General features: G+C 37.0%; 1 protein-coding gene across 3 annotated transcripts in view; it reads left to right on the top strand.

The window, feature by feature from the left end:
* LOC112045921 (carboxypeptidase D) overlaps positions 1-21,950 on the top strand; it is a 37,069-nt gene continuing 15,119 nt past the window's right edge. Inside the window, exons 1-13 of one of the 3 annotated variants that reach the window (XM_052883129.1) lie at positions 1-667; positions 3,952-4,193; positions 5,264-5,433; positions 6,257-6,453; positions 7,930-8,042; positions 9,189-9,286; positions 13,187-13,417; positions 14,597-14,791; positions 16,667-16,752; positions 18,028-18,228; positions 19,405-19,496; positions 20,149-20,305; positions 21,623-21,789. In XM_052883129.1, the coding sequence (XP_052739089.1) occupies positions 224-667; positions 3,952-4,193; positions 5,264-5,433; positions 6,257-6,453; positions 7,930-8,042; positions 9,189-9,286; positions 13,187-13,417; positions 14,597-14,791; positions 16,667-16,752; positions 18,028-18,228; positions 19,405-19,496; positions 20,149-20,305; positions 21,623-21,789 (2,393 nt within the window). In that variant the 5' untranslated portion in view covers positions 1-223. The remainder of the gene's footprint in view (positions 668-3,951; positions 4,194-5,263; positions 5,434-6,256; positions 6,454-7,929; positions 8,043-9,188; positions 9,287-13,186; positions 13,418-14,596; positions 14,792-16,666; positions 16,753-18,027; positions 18,229-19,404; positions 19,497-20,148; positions 20,306-21,622; positions 21,790-21,950) is intronic. The other 2 variants (XM_052883130.1, XM_024082307.2) reach the window with 2 other exon arrangements.

The raw sequence follows: 21,950 nt of genomic DNA, 5'->3' as shown, positions 1-21,950 counted from the left end.
TAGACGTTTCACGTCAGCTGTGAGCTGAGGCGCAGGGTGTGAATGTGAAGTGGTGAATTGTCGAAAGTGAATCAACACATTGAAATTTAAACTTTGAATTCTTATTTCTACCAAGTTGTGTTTCATGCGTAACTTAAAAAATAATTCGCAATGAATTAAGTGACTTGTTTACGTACCTATAGATAAAGTGAAAGTTCTAACCGAATGAACTGTCCTCGCAAACATGTTTTCGTTGTACAAGTTTTTGTTTGTCATATTAAGTTTATTAATTAACGATTGTGTTCCGCGTGCTTTAGAGGACGATGAATCGTTTATACAGAATCCGAAATACACTAAATACGAGGACTTGGTGACTTTATTTGATAATTTAGAGACGTCGTACCCGGATCGTGCGAAAGTCTATTCGATCGGAAAGTCTGTAGAAGGACGCCAGTTACTGGTTATACAGATCACTGAAGGCGTGAAACAGGTGGCCGCCGACCGGCCGTCCTTCAAATATGTGGCAAATATGCACGGCGATGAATCTGTGGGCAGAGAACTGATGATATATTTGGCTCAGTATTTGCTCTTGAACTACGGAAAGGATGATAGGGTCACAAAGTTGGTGAACACTACCGATATTCATTTGATGCCGTCTCTCAACCCTGATGGATATGAAGCTAGTAAAGTAAGTAGGATCTACGTATGTTTAATACTTTTTGATACAGCAAAAAGTAGAATAATGAAGCTGACTAAAAAATTAAAGTATTCTTCAAGTCTGCTCTGTATTTAAATCATATAGCTGTGTAGTGTACAAAAACACCAACAGGTTTATACCTAATATCTGCTCAGTCTTTTGTGTTATATTATGTACAAACCTGATTCAATGCTATATATCTAATTAGAAAAATAAAACGTCATCTACAATAAACAATAAACAACTCTCAAAAAATTGTGATTGCATAGGTATTTAAACATATTTGTCATGCCAACTCTGCATCAAAAATGTTGCTGTGATATACAAAAAGTTTCCTGTTAGCAATTCAAATTCAAAATAATAATAATGAGCCCTTTCTGTGATAAAAATATTTTTTATGAACATTTCATTCAATTACATTTGGCTAGGCAGGGAGAACAACACAAGTGGAGGAAGGGAGTGTTAATCAATTGTCAAGGAATTCCTTAACCCTACATCCTGTAGTCTAAAGACTCTGCTCGGTGTTTATCTCTACCACGCGATCGCGGCACCTGCACAGTGAATCCATGGAATGTTAAGGCTTTTGGTATAAGCCTCCTCAAGCGACTTCCATTGTTCTCTGTCTTTTGCAACCCTTCTCCACTTTAGTTCTGCTGTTAGCTTTATGTCATCCTCCCATCTGAGGAATTCTTCGCCCCGATTCCTAGAGTACAATTCTGTCACCAGTCTGCTCTACTTCCCTGTGGTGTCCCTTAGCATGTGGCCTGTCCATTGCCACTTCTGCTGGCATACTCTAATGAAAATATTGGTCATGTTTAAAAAGTATGGCAAATATATTTTAAAGTAAAAATAAATAAGTAAATAATATATTTATAGTCACACAGCATCCACAGAAACTTTAGTATTTATTTAGGCTTAAAAACCTTGGGCTGTAACAGAATGGTAAAGGAAAAATCTAATTATAAAGTTTCAATTAACAGTTGATGATTAACATGGGATTAGTTAAATTATCAGGAAAACACAGTTAAGTTAAAATATGTAACATACCCAGTTACTTAAATCTTATTTTAATAGTTTAGACAAAAAGTATATATTTCAAAAAGTAAAAATTTCTTTAGAGTTTAGCAATTTCTTTATTAATGGAGTTTCTATCTACCACCAGTACACAATACTAAAAATGAGGGTATAAAACTATACTAAAGCTGTACTCAATGCCCTTCAAACATATTAAAAATGATGGTATAAATCTCTAGTCATTTCACAACTAATAACTTAACTTTAGTGTAAGTTAAATTGTGGAACATGGTTTCCCACTGTATCCTAAGTATTTACACATTTCATTATCAAGAATACTTAATTTAAATAAAAAATACTAGTTTAATACCTAGTTTTCTGTTACAGTTTGTACAGATGTAAAAGTGTGTACATAAAAATGTAGGGTGAATTATTTTTATATTTTTAATTATGGTAAAGAAGCCAATGATGATGAAGGATGATTTACTCAAGGTGCAGTCATGGAGACCTATTAGATTTGGTAGCTGAAATGAAGGAAGAACAATGTTACAAAATGTTTCAGCTTTCAGTGCAAACAAATACATATTTTCAAGACAATTTTTATGACTTTGGTTTGTAGAAATTGCAATAAATTATATCTGACGTTATTTTCATTGAAATGGAAAAAAAGCACTTGTTGATATATTATATATGAGTAGTAAAGAAGTAAATACCAATCCAAAGTCAATGTTCTTATTGTATAGTTACTAGTTACCAATTGAATGTTTGTATGTTTAGGTATATTACTGTTAGCAACTTGTACATACACACTGTTATCATGGCACTTTGCATTGATAAGAGGGTCATTGCAATATTTATGCACTTGCAAATAATTACATTCTTGATAATTTTCACAGATGTTGCATTTAACAAGACAACAACAAAAATCATATACATGCATGTATATGTTGATTGTTGGTATACAAAATTAGTTCTTTTCAATTAGTAGTTGTTTGAGTTTACATGCACTTTTGGAAAATCAGTTTTGTGGTGTTTTAACCCATACATATATATATATAAACCTTTGATAAGACTTTGTTTGTTTGTTTGCTTGTTTGATTGATTGAACGTGCTAATCTAAGTAATTACTGGTCCAATTTGAAAAATTCTTTTAGTGTTAGATAGTCCATTTATCGAGGAATGTTATAGGCCATATATTATCCCCGATTTCCTACGGGGACGGGAACCAACTGCGTGGCGTCCGCTAGTAAGCTAGCAGTGTAATATTTTACAAAAATTACATCTCAAAAATCTTAATCATAGCAGCTTCAGCATTGAATAAAACTGATTCAAAAATTATGGAAAATCCGAAAAAAATAGACCGCTGTCACCCTAGGGATTTTTGGAAAACTGTTCAAATTAGTTTTAGATAATTTGGTGGTGTATCTACCATTCGCGTTTTTATCCATTAACTACGGGACACCCTGTATGTTATATTATCTACTACTATCGGACTTCGTCCGCTTTTATACCTTCTTAATCCGGCCCAGTTGCAAAATCAGATTTTTGACATTCTCACGATTGGCAGGTAACTTAGTGCAGTGTAGTGATAATAGAAAAGATAAGGGGATCGATTTGATTATACATTGCTCGCTTTTGTCGCATTGCAACTAAAGAGATAGCTATATTTAGTCATGTACCGAGTATATATGGCGCGTATCTAAAATGTTGCAGTGGGCCATTATAAACAAGACTGATTTGATGACGTCATCCGCATTTCCTTAGCGCATTACAGACACTAATGCTATGTAATCTGCAATCAGCAAAGGTCAATATCAGTAAACTAAATAAGCACGTGATTCTTTTGCGATACCAACCGGTTTTTATTGAGAGGTACACTATTGAAGTGATTGGAGAAATTACCTAGTTATGCAGATTAAATTCGCACGCAACTTCGTCCGCATGAAGTGCAGTCTTCATTATTTATACAAATTGTTCTCAACAACTATGACTAATCTGAGTTCTGACGCGACGTCAACCTGAAGGTCACGTTGATAACAACAAACGAATCTGATAACAATACGCCTTTCCCGCACTGAGGGATTACCCCTGACCATTTTTATTTTATTTTTATTCATATAGGCTACTTTTTACCCCGAAAAATTCCATGGTTCCCGAAGGATAAGTGAAAAATTCGAACCTCACGAAGACTAATTCACGGGCGTCCGCTTATTATAAATACTTCTGATTAGTAACAGCATTCTTGTTTCCATTTCTTTTAGGAAGGCGCCTGTGAGTCCCTCAGCGAATACGTGGGCCGGAACAACGCTAACAAGAAAGATCTGAACAGGGACTTCCCGGACCAGTTCGACGCGAACAAAGCGAACGACGAGGGGTATTTGTTCGGAAACCGGCAGCCGGAGACGGCGGCGCTCATCCGATGGGTCATGTCCAAGCAGTTCACGCTGTCTGGGAACCTGCATGGTGGTGCTATTGTTGCTAGCTACCCTTATGATGATACCAGGTAAATGACTTTTATGTGTAAACATGATAATTGATGGCCCAGTGGATATGACCTCTGCCTTCGATTCGGAAGGCGTAGGTCTGAATTCGGTCCGAGGCATCTCCAACTTTTCAGTTATGTGCATTTTAAGAAGTTAAATATTAGGTGTCTCAAACGGTGACGGAAAAGCATTGTGAGAAAAACCTTATACTTGAGAACTTTCTTGATTCTCTATGTGAAGTCACCCAATCTGCATTGGGCTAGCATGGTAGAAATTTACATTATCAGGGAGTAATATAGGCATATTTTACCCCTCTATTCCCAGAGTTGGGTGTCCACACCAAATCCACGAAAACTAAATTACTGTTTAAGTTTTACTGCATTTATTTGAAATCCAATTAATAATTTGTAATCTATTTAAGCAAATAAAAATACCTTATCTTATCTATTTGTGTCAGAAGATTTACCTGTTTTGTCATTTTGTTTGGTTTTGTGTTTAACACTTGTTGGTAGAGCTGGTAGCTTAGATAAATAATGTATTAGAGTAGGTTTTATCTAGTACCTAATGTATAACTATCTAATTTTATTGTATCATTATTTCGTAGGCTTAGAAAGATTAGATTTTAAAGGTCAAGAGGATAGACTCAAGGACACGACGTTATGGGTTCCCATATTAGATACACTTAATTTAACTTTTTAAGTTTTTGAAATTTTACTTATATTCTTTAACTAGCTGACTCTGTGCGGTTTCACCCGAGTGGTTCATGTTCCCGTAGGAATACGAAGATAATATACAACCTATTGCCTTCCTCGATAAATGGGCTATTAAATTCCTCTATTACTGAAATATTTTTTCAAATCAGACCAGTATTTCCCAAGATTAGCGCGTTCGAGGACATAAACAAACTCTTTAGCTTTTTAATATTAGTATAGATAATATATAACCCGACATTTCAAAACTGCATACTTCAAGTATGTAGTTTTGAAATGTCGGGTTAAATACATTTTTAATTTGGTTAACAAAGTTTTTACGAATGTTGGAAGGGGAAGAGGAATATTTGTATATTAAACTTTATAATTCAAAATTCCAGTGGCAAAGAGGACTGCTGCATCGAGAGCCAAACGCCCGACAACGCGTTGTTCAAACACCTAGCCGAGGTGTACGCGTCGAGACACGAGGCGATGCACCGGGGAGACGCGTGCCTGCCTGAGAAATTCAAGAATGGCGTCACTAACGGCGCTTTCTGGTATAATGTCAAAGGTAACTAATTGTTCGTAACTAATTATTCGTATTGATGGGCGGCGTCTTAGCTGGAGAGCTGATCGACATTTTTGGGTATAGGTATTTGAGGCAGGCTGAAAACTTGTCCTGTACCCCCAGCCCAGCCTTTCTAGGGGAGTACTGAAGTAAAACCAATCTTAAATTTTATTTTTAAAATTTTTTAAATTTTTTCTTCATATCAATAATATCTAAATAACGTGTCATTTAGAAATCTAGGGGTGTTACAAAAGGGAATGTCCATCCCCGGCTCAAGCCTACCCCAACCATCCGCCAATTTACTTATATCTAAAAAAATCTCAATAACATTTTCAATTCATCTTTAGTTTGTCTATAAAGGGGACAAGCAGAGATTGTTGACCATACAGCCTGTGTTTTACGATTTTTTTTTTGAAGACCTATGATTGGTTTGTGTGTTAGTTTTCGTTAAACTTGTTGGTAAGAAAAAAAATACAGTTTCAAATGTTACTTTGCCGCTTTGGTACACCAGCGAACATTTTGCCCTAGAAGAGTAATAAATTTTTTTTTTTTCAAGAAACATACTTTTACGAAGCCAATTATTTAACCAGATCCATAGTTATACATTATATTATCATCTCCATATACTTTTTATGGGAGTACCTGGGTTCCCTGGGCCGACGTTGTATGGGCCAATGGAAATTCCCCTTTGCCTCATTTAAGAACATTAAGAACGTTAAGACATACATATGTATTTTTATTTATTGTGTTAAATGTTTTCACACACTGCAGCGTCCTAGATTTAATACTCTTTCAATAAATAATAAAATCTGCTGAACAATTCTAGGTGGCATGCAAGACTTCAACTACCTCCACTCGAACTGTTTCGAGGTGACATTCGAGTTGTCGTGCTGCAAGTATCCTACCGCGGACAAGCTGCCCAAGTTCTGGCGCGACAATAAGGATCCCTTGCTGGCCTTCATTGAGCAGATACACATCGGTTGTCGAGGGTTCGTGGTGGATGAAGCTGGAGTGCCTATTAAGGTAAGTGTACTTCAAAAAAGAGCAATTCGAGCAATATATCAACTAAAATCACGCGAGTCCCTTCGTCAAAAGTTTAAAGAAATAGGCATATTAACAGTAGCCTGTCAGTATATATTTAGCAGTATAGTCTATGTAAGACAAAATATTAATTTGTACAAACGAAAAGTAGATTTAAACCCACGTCTTACTAGACACGGGCATAAATTAGTTATTTCTGCGTATCGTCTCCAAAGAGTTAAAAAATCTTTTGTAGGTTTGGGTGTACTCTTCTATAACAAGATCCCCAAGACTGATGGACTTGCACAACTTTAAGCAATGTGTTAAAAAACATTTACTTAGTCGAGGTTACTACACTATTGATGAGTTCCTTAACGATAAAGGTGCTTGGAGGCCATTGGATCAGCTTCCACCTTCACACAGGAAGTAAAACTATAAGATATTGTAATTGTTATCAATTGTAAATTATAGTACTGTATTTCAAAAGAGCAACTGTTGAGTTTCTTGCCGGTATCTTCTCAGCAGAACCTGCCTTCCGAACCGGTGGTAGAATCTTTACAAATAGTCAACTGACGTGTCAAAAGTGCTTGTAAATTGAGCCTACTTGAAATAAATGAATTTTGATTTTGAGTTATTCATCATCATTATCAGCCGATGGAGGTCCATCGGCTGATAATGATGATGGAGCACTGCAGGACATAGACTTTTTAGATAGACTTCCAAACAAGTCTATGGCCGCCAGAATCCAGCGGCTCCCTGCAACCCGCTTGAAGACCTCAGTCCATCTATTAAGGGGTTGACCAACGCTGCGCTTTCCGGTGCAGGGTCGCCATTCAAGCAATTTGGTACCCCAACGTCCATCGGCTCTTCGAACCATGTGCCCATTGCTACTTTAACTTTGGGACTCGCTGAGCTACTTTGGTTCACTTTTGAATGAACTTTTGAATTTGTACACTTTAATAATAATAATAAAATCCTTTATTCAGCTAAAAAAAAACAAATTAAAAAAATCAAGAAGAAATTACAAACTAGTATTAGTTTGTAATTTCTTCTTGATTTTTTTAATTTGTTTTTTTTTTTACAGAGAACAGAGCATTTACAAATTACTTAAAGATACCTACTTAAATTACAAAGTTCCTCTGTCTGTACTTAGTATAATAATATAATAAAGAAATTCAGCTGAATGGGCGCTGCCTCAGCTCGATACTACTGTTGAGAGCTGTAGTGCTGATTTTCGGGCATGACCCCAGGGTGAGCTCACGGACCGATCGGACATACTTTTGCGGTGTCGCTAACAATAACTTTACTATTTCTTGTTTACAAACTCAAGAAAGCTTTTTTTCTACTTTTTTAAGAATTTTTGCGTGACAACTTGATTTCGGTTGTTTTATTAAATCATGCATAGAGTTAAATCTTATAACAGTGAGAAAATATTGACATAAATGATAAATGGATTTAATCTACGTTGTTCATTTCCAGAATGCCCAAATCACAATCGACGGCATTAACCATTCGGTGAGGACAACGGAGCACGGCGCTTACTGGAGGATGCTTCTACCGGGACAGTACAACGTCACTGCAGTGGCGGCTGGGTAAGTTGTCTTATCATTTTTTTGATGTGTTATTTACTAGTGGACACACTTAATGATTAAGAGACGAATATCTTAGCATTCCATGGATTCACCGTGCGGGTGCCGGGTCCATCGTGTGGTAGAGAGAAAAACACCAAACAAAGTCCAGGACTTGTGACTACTGGATGTAGGGTTAAGGAATTCCTTGAAGATCGATCAACACTCCCCTTCTCTGCTCGTGTTGTTCTCCCTACCTATCCAAATTTGGTAAGATCCTATTGGAGCAGCTTTGGATACTCGTTCTAATATAGAACTAGCTGCACTTCTAGAGAGGCCAAGGTCTTTAAGCAAGTTATAGAGAGATTTTGCTGGTAATCCTCTCGCATCTACTTCTACGGCGTATAGACTAACTACATAGCCATTTTTAGTTCATTTGTTAGGTCATAATATTAATTCACTTTTAAACTGTGGTCCTTCGGAATGTTAGTCTACCACGGCACAGTAAGCTCTACAAGTACTATTGGCTTTGTTTGTTTGGACAAAAGGAAAATGTCTGGTCTAGATCTCGAAATAGCGACATCCGCTGGGATTTTATAATGTTTCTCATACGTATCCATTAATAAAGTCCAATCAGGTGCAGAACCTAGGATTGAGTAAGGCTTACTAGATGATTTTGTTATTGAACCTGCTTTGACGAAGTTGTCTTTTATTTGTAGTCAATCCTTTTTGAGCTCTAGCTACTGACAGGCTTATAGCTTCACGTATAATTTGGAGTACTCTATCATGACGACGTGAGTAAAGACCCCTATCCAGGAGCACCTTGCATAAAATCAACAAACTTATAAATATAAACTTTATATTTAATATTTATTATCTATGAGTCATAGTATAAGCGTGTGTGTATATGTGTTCTGATATCCACACGAAGCAGTTCGGTTCGATAGTCTAACTACTATTATAAAGAGTAAAGATTTGATTGTTTGTTTGTTTAAATAAGCTCTGAAACTACCAATCCGATTACAAATTTATACCAACATTATTATCTACGTTATCCATGATGATCATAGTCTATGTTATTTATCCCACGGGAACGGAACTACGCGAGTGAAACCGCGGGGCGTCAGCTAGCTTCAATTATTTTAAATATTTTATAATGTGCTCTTTTAGGTATTCAACGCCTCCGCCGGTGGCCATAACGGTAACCTCTGAGGTACCGACCATAGTGAACTTTACTCTTCACCGGCACCCTCGCACGCTGACCGATGGTAAGTACCAGCGTCACCATGGCAACGCCGCTGTCGCCAAAACGCACTGCTGGCTGTTACTGCAGTTTGTCCTTGTACTAATATTGCGGGCGAAGTAATATTCACTCTAACACTGTGGTGTAAGGTCCATTTTCATTTAACAATATCGAAACTTATTTCATAAGGACTGCTGTGGTATTGGAATGTTCTAAGTCTCGATTGACTCTTATACACATGGGTGTAAGGTTCATTTTTAAAAAAATTCAAACTGATCCCACTTCTGATGTCAAAGAGTAATTATTATAGGTTATTGTGATGAAAAGAATAATAATAATAATCAATCTTTGGCACACTAATATATAATAATAAATATATTTAATGTTGTTCATCGCTAGACATTGTCAATTAATCAATACGCCAAATATGACTTGTTTTGATACAGTTTGTATATATTAGAAATAAGGAACAATATAAAGCTGTAAATGTGCTATGCTTAGGGGCATTTTCATTGATCTTTACATTACTATACTAGTACTAATAAAAAACAGACCGACTTCTCAAAATCTTTTATATAAATTAACAAAATACTTTTAAAAAAGAACTTAAAAATTAGTGTGACATTAGCTTTCTTCATTCGTTTTTATTATTGATATAAAATATTGATGGTTATTATTTATTCTTATTTTTTGAAAATAAAAAAAATTAATCTTGAGTCAATCACGTGGGAATATCTAGTCTATTAAACTATACCATTAATTACTTCTATACAAAAATAAAAATATCAGACGAAAGAATAAAGCTTTTGTATACATGTTCTAAAACTTTTATTTAATTAACGCTAACAGGTGTTAAGTAGTAGGATAATATTAGATTACTCGGTTTTAATGAAATTTAAAAATCAGTATTCATAAATAGTTCTGCAGTGCTTCGAACACACTATCAAATTGGTGCAATTTGGTAGCGTTAAATTTTGCGTTTTGATATTACTTAAACCTTATTTATTTGAATTTGAAAGAAAATACCAATAGCATTAGACATACATGTATATTTAATTTTCATTGTCTAATATTGTAATGGCGAATGTTGTGTGAATGTTTGTTACTCTTCGCGCCGCAAAATCTGAACTGATTTGACTAAAATAAAAATCCCAGTGATAGCCCAGTGGATACGACCTCTGCCTCCTATTCCGGAGGGTGTGAGTTCGAATCCGGTCCGGGGCATATGCACCTCCAACTTTTCAGTTGTGTGCATTTTAAGAAATTAAATATCACGTGTTTCTAACTGTGAAGGAAAAACATCGTGAGGAAACCTGCATACCAAAGAATTTTCGTAATTCTCTGTGTATGTGAAGTCTGCCAATCCTCATTGGGTTAGCGTGGTGGACTATTGTGGGCCTAACCCCTCTCATTCTGAGAGGAGACTCGAGCTCAGCAGTGAGCCGATTATGGGTTGATCAAATGAAAATCAAAAAATCCCAAATAAACCGTAGTCAACGGGATTTGTGAAAATCGGAATTTCACACGGGCGTCGGCCGCTAGCTATAAATAAAATTATAACATTATCATGAACATTGATGAAAAATTAAATTAAGGTCATATAGGATATGATACAAGACTGGCTAAAACGAAAAATTATAAAGCAAACATTTACATTAATTACGTTATAAAAATTTTTCTTAATCATACTAATTTTTTTTTCAATACCGTGAAGATATTGAAGCTTTTAAATTGGTATATTTAAAACGCAATATTCAACGCAACCGTGAACGCATTACGTTAAGCCTCGCTTTAATTAATATTTAATTGTATATTGATTTTATAAATTAAGTATCAAAGCAATAAAATTGTGATTTTACAGTTTAAGTTTAAAGTTTAAAAGTTGGATAATGAAGTCAAGTCACTACTTAACATTAAATTAAGCATAATTCACACTGCCATATAGTAATATATTAAAATGAGAATTTAATAAGCTTATAATATTAAAAAAATTTTGATTTTTGGAAAATTAAAATTGTTTAGTCACTTTAGAAAGTATTATCGAGAGTTAATTATTGATGTATAGATAAATTTTCATAGTAGATAAAGAATTTAAATAATTTATTATGAAATATTGAAATAAATTCTGTTTCAAAATTTTTCGCTAGTTTTAATTTTTTTTGTTTGTTTGTTTTGTTCTATACCTTTTGAATGAAATCAAATGATACTTGCATTAGGGTATACGTTTGTTTTGGTGGTGGTAATGGTAGTTATACATAGAGGACCCTGTAAGAGCTTCCGCACACAGGCCACGGGCCACAACCACAAAACGCCGCTACCGGCGTATTTCCTGTAGTTTCATACATTTTATATGGACTCGCCGCACACGGTTGACGCCGGTGGCCGCCACACGCTTCTTGTGGCCCGCACCGGCCACTAAACGCCGACACACGCCACCCGCGCGATTCAGCATCACTCTGTTAAAATTGCATGTATTCAATAACTACGGATTTGTCTTTTACGACCACGTTTTCTTATCGAAAGCAGTGCAATTTAATCTTCTTCGTTCGAGTCCATTATGATACTGCATGCATGGGTAAAAAAAGTAGCAGCCACAGACCACAAGTGTCGACCACTAGCCACAAGTGACTGTCGCGCGCTTCAGCTACTTTTGTGGCCCCTTCTTGCTTTTTGTGGCGGCGTTTATGGCTGTCGCGTGTGGCCCGTGTGCGGCGACACTAACTTAAGTGTATAGTTAACCTTGCAATTTTACTATTCATATATTCAGATATTGTACATAAGATGGTTCTTATATTCGTTAGCCTTCTCAGATACTAACGAGGCATTATGTTTTTTTTTAATTCTCATCATGAAGTTAGCAGTGTTTGATGTTAATAGCAGAGACTGCTAACAATTATTTTTAAGACAAAGGACAAAAAGTAGAAAAGTAAAATTGTTTTGTTGGTCAGCCACCTAGTGTACATGGAATACATTATGTGTCCTGTAATATACAGGATGTCCCGTAATTAATAAATAAAACGCGAATAGTACAGAAAACTGTACAGATTTAAAAACGCTAATTTAAGATATAAAAATTTTAAAAATCCGAAACAAAAATATAACTTGGTCACCCTTGAGATTTTTTTAAAAACTATTCAAATTAGTTGTGGATGATTAGGTGGTGTATCTGCCGTTTGCGTTTTATCCATTAATTACGGGACACCCTGTATATTCTATAGCAAGATCTTTTTTTGTGTTTTTTTTTATCTTAAAAAAGTTAATTCTCTTTTTACTTAATATTTTTTTTCTTTTTCACACGCTTCAGTTCAGATTCCATTTTTCACGGTTTTTATTCTGTTGATATTTTCGGTGTTGGTGTTTCTTCATATTATGCACTGTTGATTTGCCCTTTTATTTATTTCTCCCGTTTCTGTAAATAATAAACTTTCCTAACATTTCCTCAATCACTACAAATTCAATCAGTTTAGTATAACTACCACCACCTTATATAACAAATTAGTCTTAGCTATTTGTAGATTTTTTTTTAATTTTGTGAACTAATATATTTTTTGTAACAAAACTATTAACAACTTTTTTGTTATTACTTTCAACTTATAATAGCATTGAATCTAATATTTATTTATTTTGACAAAAATTTGCATTTGAAATTTTGTAGTAGATTTTTAAATTTAATTTTATTCAATTTCGTCTTTATTTCTGGTTACAAATTCCCATTGGTTAGTTCCATTTTTAAAGTAACTGTGATACCATAATTTTCTATTCATTACCAAAAATACAGTTTTGTTTTCAAATTGAAAAGTCCCTAAAATATGAACCTAAAATATATTCCAGATAAAATAAACTACCAAACTACCAAAATGGTAGAAATTTAAATAGTTTTTTCCCAATAAAGGAGAGCCATTCTTCAACAAATCGTGCCATCTAGGTTTACCAATCGGGGGCAAATCAGCAGTACGTAGGGTCGCTCGTCACCCAATCGACGGTCTCTCCGCAGAGGACTTCAGCCACCATAACTATGTGAAGATGGAGAAGTTCCTCCAAGATCTGGCAGCTGCGTACCCTGATATCACCAGGTTGACCAGCATCGGCAAATCTGTCGAGGGTCGGGAGTTATATGTTTTGGAAATTACTCAGAATCCTGGGAAACACATACCGGGTGAGTTTGTGTGTTCATTTTATTTATTACTAGTCGACGTTCTGCGGTTTTAGCTGCGTAATTTTCGTTCCTGTGAGGGTTTATTCTTTCTGAGAGCTGTGATAGCCCAGTGGATATGAGCTCTGCCTCCGATTCCGGAGGGTGTGGGTTCGAATCCAGCCCGGGGCATGCACCTCCAACTTTTCAGTTGTGTGCATTTTAAGAAATTAAATATCACGTGTCTCAAACGGTGAAGGAATAACATCGTGAGGAAACCTACATACCAGATTTTTTTTCTTAATTTACTGCGTGTGTGAAGTCCGTCAATCCGCATTGGGCCAGCGTGGTGGACTAAGGCATAACCCCTCTCATTCTGAGTGGTGACTCGAGCTCAGCAGTGAGCCGAATATGGGTTGATAATACTGAGGGTTTATTCCCCGTGGTCCCTTCAAGACGTAATGGTCCCTCTCGGTAATCCCTGCAGGGATCACGGGGAATAAATTCCCAGTGGTTCCCATGGTCAAAATAAACCCCTGTGAGAATACGGGGGATAAATATACGAGTAGCTTATGAAACTCACAAATAACGTGGTTTTTTTGTAGTAAAAGTAATTTCAAAATCGGTTTAGTAGATCCAGAGATTACCCCCTACAATACTACAAACTTTACTTCTCTAAGATATTAGTTTATTCATTGGTTAGTTAGCGGTTTGTTATGTTAAGTGGTCTTATAATGTTAAGTGACGGCAGACGATTGTATAGATAATTTGAAATGGGTAGAGTCTATGAAGTCTTGAATGATTTCGTCGTGGCGTCATATTGGAATGCATATCGAAATAGAGTACGGTTTTTAAAAATATAACCTATATTCCCTTTCCTATTCAATTAGTCGGAAAGACTGTGGGTAGTGCTACGACAATAGTCTAGCTAGGATCGAATCTATGACCTCTATGGTGTTGTGCCTGCCCTTATATACCTCTGTCCGTGAAGCTATAGCTTAGCTCTTTATACACTTCAATAGGTAGGGCAGTAGAATGGTAACTAGCCAACCGAAAGCAAACAAAATAAACACCTCCACTTTAATCAGACGAAATGTTATAAAAAAAAAAATTGTCCTTGGAAGAATTTTGTAGCAGTGCACAAAATATCCTGAAACTAAACCTCCTAGACATCCTCAAAATAAAAGTGAAATTTTTTGACAGGTAAACCGGAATTTAAATATGTGGCAAACATGCACGGTAACGAGGTAGTGGGAAGGGAGTTGCTACTGCTTCTAGCCAAATACCTCTGCCAGGAGTACAAGAAAGGAGATTCACGCGTCCAGAAGATCCTCAACCACACCAGAGTACATCTAATGCCCAGTATGAATCCTGATGGATATGAAAACGCGAGAATGGGTGAGTAAATTTAATCCTATTATTATAATACTTTCGCTATAGGAACATAGGAACATTATTATAATTTTTAAAGTGATAACTTTAGGGAGGGTAAACCAAAACCAATGGCTCCGTAACGTAACGCGTTAAGGTGCCAGGTATAAGTTATTATTTCTTTCGAACGTCTCGAAAAGATTTTTTTTAAAGAATATTTGCCGTATCCTTTAAATAAGACCAATACAGACCCCTCCAACAAGTCGGAAAATACTGTATTAGAAGTGAGTACGATGATAGTTTATCGGGTGGCGATCAAACCACGACATCTCGGTGATGAGTTCCCTTTACCGCTAAGCTTTTAAATTTTATTTCTTCCTCTATAAGGACGGAGGCATGGTCCGCTAGTGGGCTTATGATTTATCAATTATTAAAATGCTTCAGCGGCCAAAATTTTTATAGAGCTGTTTAATGTTCCCATTGATTTAAGGCTTTGTGTAAACTTTCACTGGAGAAAGGATCACTTCTTTTTAACCGACTTCAAAAAGGAGGAGGTTCTCAATTCGGTCGGTATTTTTTTTTTTTTTTTTTTTTTTTTTTTTTTTTTTTTTTTTTTTTTTTATGTATGTACACCGATTACTCAAAGACGCCTGGACCGATTTCAAAAATTCTTTTTTTGTTTGAAACGGTATAGTCCCCATTTGGTCCCATTGCCATCATGACATGATCTGATGATGGAATCCTGGAGAAATTGAGGGGAACTTTCGAAAATTATATCGGTGTCTAGTGTGTTCGTGAACTTTTCCATTTAGTGCCTTTAAGAAATACAAAATTATGAAGGTTTAAAATCGATCTGATGATGGAGTCATAAAACAGACGAGGGAACTCCTTGGCGATTTACAGCAGTTACCTTGTGTTTGGGCTTGATTAATTTGTCTTAATGAGAACTTTCCACATAGATAGGTTGTGACTGTCATTTAGGGGTTTGGTGATGAAGACCAAGGACAATTAAGGGAACTCCTTAACAGTTAACAGTAACTACCTTGTGTTTGGCCTTGATTAATTCGTATTGCAGAGAACTTTCTACCTAGATGAGTTGTGTCTGTTATTAGGGGTCTGATGATGAAGACCAAGGTCAATGAAGGGAACCCCTTGACGGTTTACGGTAGCTACCTTGTGCTTGGGCTTGATTAATTTGTATTGCTGAGAATTTTGTACCAAGATGGGTTGTGACTGTCATTAGGAGTCTGATGTATTCGTTTGAGATGAAATTTTACACTAAAAATTGAAAAATAATAAAAATTTTAATAAAAAAAATACAACCGACTTCAAAACCTAAAAACGTACCCACTAAACTAAAAAGCGAAAAATAACATCATAATATGTTCTACCTGCTGATCAGTATGAAGTCGGTGCTTAGCCGGTGTTGTCTTAATTTAAGCCATTTCTGACAGGACCACATGAAACAACATTGTCTGCAAAATAAAGATATGCTCACATGGCTTGAATTAATACATCACCGGCTTAGCACCGCCTTCATACTGATCAGCAGGTAGAACATATTATGATGTTATTTTTCGCTTTTTAGTTTAGTGGGTACGTTTTTAGGTTTTGAAGTCGGTTGTATTTTTTTTATTAAAATTTTTATTATTATTCTTTACAAGTTAGCCCTTGACTACACGGCATAGTACCGGAACGTTAAATCGCTTGGCGGTACGTCTTTGGCGTTAGGGTGGTACCTAGCCACGGCCGAAGCCTCCCGCCAGCCAGACCTGGACCAATTAAGAACCCAGGGATCGAACCCAGGACCCTCGTCTTGTAAATCCACCGCGCATACCACTGCGCCACAGAGGCCGTCACTCTTTATAAATCAACATTTTATCAAAAATTATGCTTCAACAGGCGACTACGACAGTGCCAAAGGCAGATCAAACGCACACAGCGTCGATCTCAACAGAAATTTCCCCGACCAATATGGGCCGACGAAGGTATGATTTCATTAATGATTGTTTGTGCTTTTTTTATTAAGATACCTGTAGATACATATTTTATTTCAATTGTGCTATTAGAACGACTATTGGAAGTGTCATGTTCATACCGCAAGCCGTTGGCGAAAACCTTCACGAGGAAACAATTCTGCGGCAACAAAATATTTACAAGCAATACAAAATTTCTAATTACTAAGTTGTCGAAATGATTAGACCCATACATATCAAAAGGACATTTGTAGATTATAGAACGAAAGATGGACAAAAAAGTAATATAATGGGTGCATAGGGGGCAAAAAAAGATAAGAGGACGTCAGTAAAGTAGATGAATAGACGTCTTCTCAGAAATGAGCGGCACGGTCTGGATGCGTACAGCCAGAATTATATAGTTATAGAAAGATTTGGAGGAGGTCTACACCATACAGGCGACTTGTCTCAGATTAATTACATATAGACCTGCCTCGATAGACGTTACTTTTCTGACCAAGTATATGATCAATGATCTAATGCGATTATAAAAATTGTCTATAGAATCGATATCTCATAGTTGTTCGGTGAAAGATCTCCGTAAAAATACCTTTTTGTGTAGTTGAATGGTGTAAAAAAAATTGGTTGCCTGTAAAGTCGGTATACGGGCGAAAGTTTTACGTGACAACGACTTTGAGTGGTAAAATAATTTTAATGTGAATATTCATAATTTGAAAAGGTGTGTATGCCTATCTCTCTCACTCTCTCTCTCTCTCTCGCTCTTAGGCGGGCTAACTGTGCTCGAGTGAAAGGGACGCGTGCCTTTCACTTTTATGTCTGTCTCTCTCGCTCTTAGGCGGGCTAACCATGCCCGAGTGGAAGGGACGCGTGCCTCTCACTCGCTCTCATTGTGAGATGTGAAGACGTTGTCACGTCAAAACGGTCAACAACTTCTAGTTTGTTATATGATATATACCTAATTTAAGCTCGTTTTCCTTAAAAAATTACAGACATTTTTTAGGTGAATTTGGGTGAGATACTAGTCCATAAGTAATTAGGCTGAGCGACTTGAATATAGTCAAATTATTTTTCATTAACGTTATGGCAGATTTACATTTATCTGACGTGTCGTGTCGTGACGCATCAGAACAGAATCGGTATTCATACAATTCTGGTCTGATGCGTCACAACACAAAACGTCAAACAAATGTAAATCCGGTTTTAGACTTTAAGGCAAAATTGTAAGGCATTAGAATAATGGCTATTTAATTTAAAAATCATAATATCAATAATATATTATTATTCCAGGACAACAGAGTACCAGAGCCCGAGACCCTCGCAGTGATGAACTGGTCCCGGTCCATCCCGTTCGTGCTGTCGGCCAACTTGCACGGGGGAGCACTGGTCGCCAACTACCCCTACGACAACAACCCCGACATGAGCAACGGGGTCGAGAACCTCGCCCCTGACAACGACGTGTTCGTGCACCTGGCACATGTCTACTCTGACGTAAGTCTGACTAAAGACCTTGTATATGATTATAACATACATTGTATATTATTATAACACTAGCGGACCCGGTCAAGCTTCGCTTTGACTAATGTGCACTTCTTCCCTACTCCTACCCTACCCCCACCCTACCCCCACCCTACCCCTACCCTACCCTACCCTATCCCTACCCTACCCTTACCCTATCACTACCCTACCCTACCCTACCCTACCCTACCCCTAATCTACCCCTACCCTACTTCTGAATTCATTTGTTACAAATAATGTGATAAATGACAACCGATTTTGTGCATACTTTACATAAGCCATCTACTAGTCTGAACAAAGCCTAAACATTAGGTTTAGATAGGTGAGCCCTTTCTTGAGTTCTAAAATTACAACGAAAAGTGGCATTGGTTTTTATACGTATGTAAATTATTTATCTTGGAACTTAAAATGTAGATTATAGACAACATAAAATGACATTTATGCATTCGTTAACCTATAGAATAAATCTTAGAAACTAAAGAAATAAGATGGAAAAAAATGCTTTTTATTGCTAATATTATTGTTTATTATATTAATTAACGTAATTATTGTTAGTGTTACAACTTGAAATACAAATTAAGAATAAAAAATACATACATACAGCCGAACTTAGAACCTCCTCCTTTTTGAAAGTCGGTTAAAAAAGTACCCTGAAAGCCATGTGTTGGTGCATTTTGCATTCATCTCCTTTTTATACAGGTTGCTTAGGAGAATTTCCCATAACTTCAAGGTATTAACGAGACCACTTAATATTTTTTTAACTACAAAAACAAAAAAAAAATATATTTTCATACAAAGTAATTCAAATAATACCAGCTATCCATGTAACACATGCCTTTAGGTAACAAGGTGACAACGTTGCATTTTAAAATATAAATACGTCAATATAAGGATACGTATATGGGACACATTTTAAGATCTATTTACAGAAGAAATATTATTTACTCCGAAGCTATTCATTTTTGAAAACAGTCATGTTCCATTAACATTTTAAAATAATTTTTGTTAAAGAATACCTTAGAGTTATGGAAAATACTCTCGAGCACCCTGTATATATGGTTTGAAGAGCTTGGGATGACACCAACCTCGATAACGATGTGTTCGTGCATTACTGATCTTCAAACAACAAACATAATCATTATTGCACAGGCCCATCACAAAATGCACCTCGGCCGCCCGTGTAAGGACTCCGACAGATCCGACGACAGATTCCCCGAAGGCATCACCAATGGGGCTAAATGGTAAGTATTGGATAGAAGCAGGCGTTACTTTGCGGAAGTTCATCATGATTATATAATGATTTATTTATTTTGCTATATTTAAATACCGTATTCTTACTGTAATATAACTTAAACTGTAATGGGTACTACGCGAATAAAACCGCAAGGGATCAATAAAAAAATCAAAGGATAAAAGTTTGGGTTACGTGAAAAAGAAATATTATCAAAGGATTGATTGTTCTCCGTGGCGTGCATAAAGTTATTACCTAGGGTTTGTACTATAAGTAAAAATTGGAAAATTCCTTGTCCAAGTATGTATTCTGTGGTCCAACATAAGTTTGTATTGAGTCCTTAGGGTAGGCAGTGATTTTTTGCATCTATTTAAGTGCACGCCACTGATTGTTCTAGACAATCAGCCCCTGTAGCCAAGTGGCACGTCGATTCTCTTTCTACGATCGCAAACGCTTCGAAAACTAGAAAAATGTATGGAAATGTCATTTGCTGTCGATAGATCACGTGATCAAGGTCTGTTATTCCCATACATTTTTCTAGTTTTCGAAGCGTTATGTTCTGATTATATCTTAGGCAACACATCACCCAAACATTAGGTGAGATTGTGGTCAAGTAAAAGACTTATAAAGAGAAAATAAAACGGTTTCTTGACCATTCTCAGGTACGTGCTAGCGGGTGGCATGCAAGACTGGAACTACCTGCAGTCGAGCGACATGGAGCTGACGCTGGAGCTCGGCTGCTACAAGTTCCCTCCCGCTGAGGATCTGCCCACCTACTGGGAGGACAACAGAGAAGCATTGCTGCAGTATATCGAAGAGGTATTCTATAACTAAAACTTGCAATTTTTACGTTTTATGCAGTAGCGTAATCCTTGGATCAAAATTAGTTAGAGGACCCAATAGACAAGCGACAAATCCGAAAAAAATTCCAAAACGCTCCAAATTTCCTTACTCAAACCCAAAAAAAATATTACATCTTGTGTATTATGTTATAACAAACTTCTTGGTACATATTTTACATAGGTAAGGTTAGATGTTGGTTGTTTTTCTGGAGGCACCAGACTAAGTGGGATTATCTTATGCCACGCGCTGCGAATATCCCATGGTTTTTAGGGGGTGAAATGGGCAACGAAATGGATAAGCATACGTTATATATACTGCAATGAGATGGCTTTACAGTAATTTTTGGAATACGGAAACAGTTCAGGTTTCCACTAACAATAAGAAGTTTGATTAATCATAATTTTTTTGCGTCCTAGAGTTTACTTTATTTTGATATTGTTGTAAAGTGGCAATGTAAATTCGTTCACAAAACGATAAAAAAGCATCAGAATGAATTGAGACGGCAAATCGTACTTCGTTATTGAGACCATCTCGTGTATCGCTATTGAGACTATCCGTCGTGATAGAGATAAAAATCGTCTGAAGATCAGTTAAAATGGGCTTAGGCGGCAGTTATTCAGTTCGGTTCAGTTCGGTTCAATTCAATGATGAGGACAAAGCATTCGAAATGTTAGCAGTTGTAAATATTACAAGATTTTTTGATTTTTTTAAATTTGACACCTCTGAAACAAATGAACCGTTACGATAATTACGATATTTACACGTTTCGCAGCATTCGACGCAGGTTTCAAGGTCTACGTAGGAAATTACGACTCGCACTTATCCGACGAAAGACTTCGGAATAATTAAAAAAACACAAACATACATGCTGACAGACATTGTCGTCAAAATAGTCACGATAGCTTCGTTCGACTCGCAGTGATGTCCGATGAAAACCAAAATATTCAAAAACGCACACGATGCGTTGCGGCGCCTCATCGCAAATACTTCACCGTATCAGCGGGCACACGAGCGAAGTGGCGCCGCAACGTTGATAGGTTGCAGCGGCGCCGTAGCAGCGTTGGACAGTCTGCAAATCCTTGACGCATAAACAACTTAGCGGTGCCGCTCCGACGTAGACGCACTCACCCCTCCCCGCCTCGTCTCGATGGTTGCAAGTCCGGTGCGGCGCCGGACCGCATCGTGTGACATGACACAGATATTTCTGTGTAAGACGACGCAGCGACACCGCGCCGCAGCCGCAACGCATCGTGCTCTTGGCTTAGTACTACCGTAAAGTTAAAATTGTTGCAGGTCCACAAGGGCGTGCACGGTTTCGTCCACAGTCACATCGGGCACCCGTTGCCCAACACCACCATCAGCGTGTCGGGCATCCGGCACAGCGTCGCCTCAGCCGCAGACGGGGACTACTGGCGGCTGCTCACGCCGGGCACCTACAACATCACCGCGAGCAAACCCAAGTGAGATACTTTGTATTCTTCACTATTTATTGTGACACTTTTTAAGGAACTAGGATGATATTTCAACTGTAAACCTTATATGAAGGCAAAGGAACGAGCTATACTTGATGTATAGGAAATCCGCAGATGAACCAAAGTCACCGACATAGCTCAACGAGTTG

The sequence above is a fragment of the Bicyclus anynana genome, chromosome 8 (genome assembly GCF_947172395.1).
Source record: "Bicyclus anynana chromosome 8, ilBicAnyn1.1, whole genome shotgun sequence".
In the NCBI taxonomy this organism is placed as follows: domain Eukaryota; kingdom Metazoa; phylum Arthropoda; class Insecta; order Lepidoptera; family Nymphalidae; genus Bicyclus; species Bicyclus anynana.
This window is presented reverse-complemented; position numbering and strand designations above follow the sequence as displayed.